The sequence below is a fragment of the Physella acuta genome, unplaced genomic scaffold (genome assembly GCF_028476545.2).
Source record: "Physella acuta isolate Inbredline_101_S28 unplaced genomic scaffold, ASM2847654v3 ptg001091l, whole genome shotgun sequence".
NCBI classification, from domain to species: Eukaryota; Metazoa; Mollusca; class Gastropoda; family Physidae; genus Physella; species Physella acuta.
The window spans coordinates 183849-192028 of record NW_026732608.1 but is presented as its reverse complement, the minus strand read 5'-3'; the positions used below and the strand labels follow the sequence as shown (position 1 = coordinate 192028).

Below are 8180 nucleotides of genomic sequence, written 5' to 3'. Positions count from 1 at the left end.
ATGGGTGCCTGACTTAGATTGGAGAAAGTAAAGGTGGCTGGGCGTATAGCAGACCAAACCATCCCTTTATATGGTGAGGTCAAGAAGCAAATGAACTCTACTTCATCTGTCCAATGCATTGCTAGGTCTAGAGAGGAACTGTACTATATAATTGTGAAGATTGACAAAATCAGATGTCATGAAATAAGAAGTTTTTGTAGAAGTACGCTTAGAGAAAAAGGCTTCAACTTTACAACTTGTCGATTCATGAAAATACATTTTTTAAATGGCAGAACAGAGGACATCACAACGAGACAAGAGGACATCCCACCAAGACAAGAGGACATCCCACCATTACAAGAGGACATCCCACCAACACAAGAGGACATCCCTCCAAGACAAGAGGACATCCCACCATTACAAGAGGCCATCCCACCAATACAAGAGGACATCCCACCAAGACAAGAGGACATCCCACCAAGTCAAGAGGACATCCCACCAAGACATGAGGACATCCCACCAAGACAGGAGGAAATCCCACCAACACAAGAGACATATAACCAACACGAGAGGACATCCTACAAAGAGGACATCCCACCAAGTCAAGAGGACATCCCACCAAGACAGGAGGACATCCCACCAAGACAGGAGGACATCCCACCAACACAAGAGACATATAACCAACACGAGAGGACATCCTACAAAGAGGACATCCCACCAAGTCAAGAGGACATCCCACCAAGACAGGAGGACATCCCACCAAGACAAGAGGACATCCCACCAACACAAGAGGACATCCCACCAAGACAGGAGAACATCCCACCAAGAGGACATCCCACCAACACAAGAGGACATTCCACCAACACAAGAGGACATCCCACCAAGACAGGAGGACATCCCACCAAGACAGGAGGACATCCACATCCCACCAAGACAGGAGGACATCCACATCCCACCAAGACAGGAGGACATCCACATCCCACCAAGACAGGAGGACATCCCACCAAGACAGGAGGACATCCACATCCCACCAAGACAGGAGGACATCCCACCAAGACAGGAGGACATCCCACCAAGAGGACATCCCACCAACACAAGAGGACATCCCACCAAGACAAGAGGACATCCCACCAAGACAAGAGGACATCCCACCAAGACAAGAGGACATCCCACCAAGACAAGAGGACATCTACCAAGACAGGAGGACATCCACATCCCACCAACACAAGAGGACATCCCACCAAGACAGGAGGACATCCCACCAAGAGGACATCCCACCAACACAAGAGGACATCCCACCAAGACAAGAGGACATCCCACCAAGACAAGAGGACATCCCACCAAGACAAGATGACATCCACCAAGACAAGAGGACATTTCAACAAGACAAGAGGACATCCCACCAAGACAAGATGACATCCCACCAAGACAAGAGGACATCCCACCAACACAAGAGGACATCCCACCAAGACAGGAGGACATCCCACCAAGAGGACATCCCACAAACACAAGAGGACATCCCACCAACACAAGAGGACATCCCACCAAGACAGGAGGACATCCCACCAAGACAGGAGGACATCCACATCCCACCAAGACAGGAGGACATCCACATCCCACCAAGACAGGAGGACATCCCACCAAGACAGGAGGACATCCCACCAAGACAGGAGGACATCCACATCCCACCAAGACGAGAGGACATCCCACCAAGACGAGAGGACATCCCACCAAGACAGGAGGACATCCACATCCCACCAAGACGAGAGGACATCCACATCCCACCAAGACGAGAGGACATCCCACCAAGACGAGAGGACATCCCACCAAGACAGGAGGACATCCCACCAAGACAGGAGGACATCCACATCCCACCAAGACGAGAGGACATCCCACCAAGATAGGAGGACATCCACATCCCACCAAGACGAGAGGACATCCCACCAAGACAGGAGGACATCCCACCAAGACAGGAGGACATCCCACCAAGACAGGAGGACATCCCACCAAGACAGGAGGACATCCACATCCCACCAAGACGAGAGGACATCCCACCAAGACAGGAGGACATCCCACCAAGACAGGAGGACATCCACATCCCACCAAGACGAGAGGACATCCCACCAAGACAGGAGGACATCTACATCCCACCAAGACAGGAGGACATCCACATCCCACCAAGACAGGAGGACATCCACATCCCACCAAGACAGGAGGACATCCACATCCCACCAAGACAGGAGGACATCCACATCCCACCAAGACGAGAGGACATCCCACCAAGACAGGAGGACATCCCACCAAGACGAGAGGACATCCCACCAAGACAGGAGGACATCCACAACCCACCAAGACAGGAGGACATCCACATCCCACCAAGACAGGAGGACATCCCACCAAGACAGGAGGACATCCACATCCCACCAAGACAGGAGGACATCCACATCCCACCAAGACAGGAGGACATCCCAACAAGACAAGAGGACCATCCAAACAGAAAAGCAGACAACTGACCAACCAGTGACCCAGCAAGGGACAGAACAAGGGGACACAATCTCAGGGGAAAGGGTAGACAACTCGACACGAACAACAAGACAGGAGGACATCCACATCCCACCAAGACGAGAGGACATCCCACCAACACAAGAGGACATCCCACCATTACAAGAGGACCATCCAAAGAGAAAAGCAGACAACTGACCAACCAGTGACCAAGCAAGGGACAGAACATCTGGAGGAGACAAGGGGACACAATCTCAGGGGAAAGGGTAGACAACTCGACACGAACAACTTCCGGTCAGCGAAAAATCCGTTCGGCTCACGTGACATTTGCCGAGTTGTTAAAGGCTGCGACAGTTACGTCCCCTGCTTAGCTGTAAGAAAAAAAAATCTTTTACAGGAATCCTTCGAACATCAGACGGCTGTAAGGGGGGGGGGGGGGGTAGGGGTTGGGCGGGTTACTCTTGAAGCTAATTACATAATTAAAATATCTGAGAAGTGGAGCAGAACTCTACTACACCTGCCTCATTCAGTGTTACTTCCCAAAAACGAAATGTAAAACTAGTAAAAGTATACATACATTCTATATAAATCCTAAGTGTCCGTCCCTCCCCTCCATCCCCTGGAAAATTTAGTCCGCCACACCCTCTCCAAAGTTTCAAACGCCCCCCCCCCCCCCCCCCCGGAGAAAATTGGGAAACAAACATTGGGAAGGGGGCGACTACGACACGGGTTAATTAAATATTAAATATATTTTTCATAGAAGGGCCGAAAGAAACTCTAACCTTACTGGGAATCGGGCACAGATAAAGTTACACAGTCTTAAAATAAATCTACGTTGTAAGCTGAACATCAAACTGTCGCTAAACGTGTGGAATAATGTTACAGTATAGAGTGGTATAGACTATAGAGTAGCAATATGCTGGTACATATTATGTGTATTGCATTAGAATACACAGCGTAATAAATAATCCATGTATGTGTTAGCACAAAATGGAAATGAAAATTGCACACGTTAGGTAATAGACTTTGCAGACCGAGGTAGGAAGGTTGATTATGTAACACCAAAAGATTGAAAATAAATAATTTGCAGACAACATTTTGTTGGAAGGTGGTTTGAAGAGATGAAAGCGTTTTGAAAATCAGAGCAAGAAAGGATGAGAAAAAAATGTGTCATCGGTAGAGGCGCGAACAGAACAGGGGAAGGAACTCTCGAAGATTTCACGGGCTGTCGCGATGATGAACACGGCACAGCCAAACGAGATTTGTCGCATCGTCGCGCCGTCTAGCGCAGGACACGGCTGTCTAGCTGAGGGGGGAAGATGGCGGGTTTTTACGCATGCGCGTCAAGCAGGCAGCGGCTTGGCGAGTAAATAATGAAGGGAATTGGAAATGGAGTTCAATTGTCGGAGGGAGGATGATAAGTTGGAAGGTGAGATTTGGGAGGGGGGGGGGGGGTGGAGATTTGGGAGGGGGGGGGGGTTAGGAGATTGTGGGGGGGAGGGGGGGTTGGAGATTTGGGAGCGGAGGAGAAAGGGGAGGGGGAGGGAGATGTTGAGATGGGATGTGAACTATAAGATGAGTTTAGATTGGAAGTAAGGAAGATGGTGAGATATATAGTGAGATGGAGATGGTCGGAAGATGAGATAAGAGGTGAGATTGGAAGGTAGGTTGATCTGGTCGTGTTGGTAAAGCTTATGGTTGCCAAAGCGAAAAATCAAGAGTTCGAATCCCCGGCAAGTGAGGCTCGATAGCTGGGGACAGCAACCCATTTAGGCACGACAATTACAAAATCTAACAACTGCTGCCCTGTAGTTTGTTCTTGTTTGGACAAAGGCTATGGAAACAAATCCAAAAAGAAAATCAGGTGTCAACGGCCTATATGGTGCATTACAAGTTGACACGTTCTACTTAACTGTGTTGGAGGAAATCTTTTCAAACATTACAGTTAAGCTCCAAGAAGAATAAGGAAGGTGAAATGTGAGGGAAACTGTATACATTTGGTATCAGCCGGAAGTAAACAATGCTACAGCAACCACTGGTCAAAATGGTGTGCTGGATGTTAACTGAGGTAACTGAGTACGTAGGGATCATGGTGCCGCTCCTCTGGGGCTCAAGTTAGAATTGTTTGCTCCTCTTGGACTGTCCAAGACCCTGTCAACTGGCCAGCAAAAATGGACGATGCGTTGGGGGCGGGAAAGAAAACGTCACCGGGCTAAGGACAATCCTGTTACATGGGACAGGGGATGGAGGGGATTCTTATTAAGTCTGATTAATTGACGGTCGATAGCTCTGTGTTGGGGGAGACGAACGTTGATTTAGGAAGAGGTTTGTGGGGGTGGGGATGTGGGGGAGGGAGTGGGGTGGGGGTAATGACACGAAGGTCGATGATCGTTTAGTGGGAGGAATGAGCAGGACACTTAGACAGGGCACTGAGACAGATAGGGCACTGAGACAGGCAGGGCACTGGGATAGGACACTGAGACATACAGGGCACTAAGACAGGCAGAGCACTGAGACAGGCAGAGAAATATATGTGAATATGCCAGTTTTAAAGCAACCACCTTATGCATCTACAAATCTCCAATTATCATAACTTAAAAGAGTCGCATTAGGCACGTGAGTATCCCCACGAGCCACAGATACACACCGCTGGTGTACTCATGCACACCGCTGGTCAAGGCATGTCATCTACGTATTCCTTGCTCAACAACAAAAACTGTTGCTAACGAACATGTAAGCTAATGGTGTAGTTTATGGCTACTTCACACAGACCACCCATGATGCGACAACATTCACAACTCCTGTTGATACGAATTCTCCTCTAAATTTTTCATCAGAAAACGACAAACAACTATTGAGTTTCCTATAGCTGATTTTCTACACATATATTACAGTTGTATAAAAGTTCAGCTTCGATAAATACATTTTTAATAATTTAACATTTTCTATTGATTTTTCTTTCTGCAGTGCCATGAAATAAACATCAGGAAATTGTTGATATTCTAGTTATGTGACTTTTGACCTTTGATGTAAATCCATTTTGTGTGTGTTTGTTTTATATTGAAAGTTTATTTTATCATGCTTACAGAGTTTTACATGCTCAGTGGTTATGTTCGTCACGGTCAAATTTGTTTTTTTTTACCTTAATGATGTTAGCAGTGACGTGAAGTTATGAAGTGAAGTGGTCAAATGAAAAGGTAAAAAAAGTTATGAAATGAAGTAAAGTGATGATGCGAAGGCGTGAAGTAAAGTGTTGTGAAGCAGGTTGCTGTAGCAGGTTGCTGAAGCAGGTTGCTGGAGTAGGTTGCTGGAGTAGGTTGCTGAAGTAGGTAGCTGAAGTGATTAAATAGTATGGTGAAATGAAGTAGTGAGGTGATAAAGACAATTGTTGAAATGTAGTGTAGTGCAATGTAGCGTAGAGCAGTGAAGTAGTGCAGTGAAGGGATGAAGTGAAGTGAATTGCTGAAGTGAAGTGTAGTGTAATGTAGCGTAGAGCATTGAAGTAATGAAGTGAAGTGAATTGCTGAAGTGAAGAGACCAAGTACTGATACCCAGGATGAAGCTATTTATTATTTAAAGATGAGAACGATTAGCCTTTGACTCGCCCGATTGGTTATTGATCTGTTATTGATTATGTTTACAGATAAGGAATGTCGCTATGGCGAGATGTTATCGTGTTGTCAGTGGGAGTAACAAATGTCAGGTTGAAGGGAGGGGAGGGGGGGGGGGCAGGCGATAATGTCACTGTAACAAGTGTGGGGTGGGCTTTTAGGTGACATGACTGTAATAGAAAAACTGCTGACAACAATAAGTAACAGCAGCTAAATCAGCAGTAATGTACTTGGAGTCACTGTTTCTTTCAGACTTTTTCTCTGGGTGCGTAGGTGGGGGGGGGGGTGAATGAAACTTTTGGGGGAGGGCACGGACGGACTAAATTATCCGGGGGGGGGGGGGGGGCGGGGGGCACTAGTAAAAGTATTTATTTTCTATATACACTTAATTTCGTTCAAGGGATTTGGGGGGGGGGGGGGGGGGGGAAGGGCCATTGCCCTACCGAAGAGATGCCTGAAAGAAACGTTGCGTGGAGCGTTTGTGGGTATTTGTCACGCAACACGGTCACGTGATTTTAGTGTCTAACATCAAGTTTTAAATACGGTTTAGGGCGTGGCAAAATGGTGGGGGTCGGAGAGCAAATGATTGGGGGGGGGGGGGACCATATCCTCCCATTTAAGATTTCGGATTAATAAATTATAATTGTAAATTATTTTGAAATAGGTTTAATTAGGATATTCTAAAATGATCAAAGGTGAGTGATATTGTGACTGCCTACCTCTGGCAGTGCTGGGTCAAGGTCGTCGCACACACGCGCGTTCGATGACGTCAGTTCTATTTTTACACTCGCCCTTCGTTGAGCCGCGTCCCCAAGGGCAGTCTACTAACAGTTGGTTTTCGCGGACAACTTGCGCACCGTAGATTGCGCACCAGAGATTTGATTACAATGTCGAACAGAGCAGCGAGTACAATGCTCTACCAGTGTGTGTGGCTACACACGTGTGGTTCAAGAACAAAAGGCCCAGCGTTTTGTTACCTGCATATTTTATAACGGGATTTAGAGTAAACGTCATATGTTTGTATGTGGGCAGCTGTGTGTTTACACGAGTGTCCAAGTAAGGGGAGGAAACCTATAGACTGTTGTTATTGTCATTCCTTTGTGGTAAACCTAAAGGTTGTACAATGCACTGCCTTTTCCCTACCCCCCCCCCCCCCCTATAAAAAAAATGAAGTTTAAAATACATGCATTTATTAACAGTTATTTTTATCAGTATTATTTTATTTAAAAAAAAAAGACGGTTAAAAACTAAAAGATGAAGATACCTATTATCTCCCCTATTGTACAGTGTTGCAACTGACGACTTAAACCAGCACATATGTTATCTCCCCTGTATAAGGGGCGCTAAAAACTTCCATATTGACTACTCAGTGGATTGCCAGCATTTAGTGTGACGTGACGTTACTGCCTGTCTAAGCCAGTGTTTAATCATGTGACGATAGTGTCACATCACGTCACAGAAAGCAGACACTACCATTGTGCTGCCATCAGGGTCAGATTTCGACTTGATGAGGTTCCTGGCTATTTTATATACGGGTCTGTTTAAAAGCTAAAGAATTGCTGTTTTATAAGGAAGATTGATGACAAAAAAGTGGGGAAGGGGAGCACAGCCTCCACCAGTGTGTAAAAAAAATAATTAGAAATAAATGTTACAAAATAAATTTGGCGACGAAATGCCCACCACGGTTTACATAAAATACATTATGCGGCTCACGAGAAAGCGGGGGTACCGAACTAACATTAGGGAAATCAAAGACGACTGATGAGAGTGAGCATTATCCCTTCATAAGCTGATGTCCCTAAAACAGATGAACTCTACTTCATCTACCCCATGTGTCTTGGGCTCGAACGGGGAAAAAATTATTTTAAAAGCGGAGGGAGGGTGATGGGGTGGGGGGGGGGGGGGGCTGTTCGGTCTTAAGCTCTACCCTGTTTAACTTAAACATTAACTTAAACTGGTTGCCTTACCCACCCCCGCATATTACAGACAATTTGAATTTGAAACAGTTTGGTCTAACTGATTTGCGATTAGTCTTACAGCTAGGCGGAGGGTTTTTAGCGCAATTTCCATTCTGGAGAATTGCGTTTA

The 8180-nt window shown here is 46.4% G+C and overlaps 1 protein-coding gene across 1 annotated transcript; it reads left to right on the top strand.

Annotated features, from left to right (window-relative positions):
• Positions 1–246: 246 nt before the first annotated feature.
• Positions 247–1883, top strand: LOC131955655 (thioredoxin domain-containing protein 2-like). Its single transcript, XM_059319847.1, has 2 exons — positions 247–700; positions 790–1883. The coding sequence occupies exons 1-2, from the start codon at positions 247–249 to the stop codon at positions 1881–1883; spliced, it is 1548 nt and encodes a 515-aa protein (XP_059175830.1).
• The last annotated feature ends 6297 nt before the right edge of the window (positions 1884–8180 follow it).

Excerpts from the sequence above, each read along its gene's own strand:
- LOC131955655 (XM_059319847.1), top strand. The coding sequence starts at position 247 with ATGAAAATACATTTTTTAAATGGCAGAACAGAGGACATCACAACGAGA. Across the intron at positions 701-789 it reads CAAAGAGGACATCCCACCAA|GAGAACATCCCACCAAGAGG; the intron begins GTCAAGAGGACA and ends CCACCAAGACAG.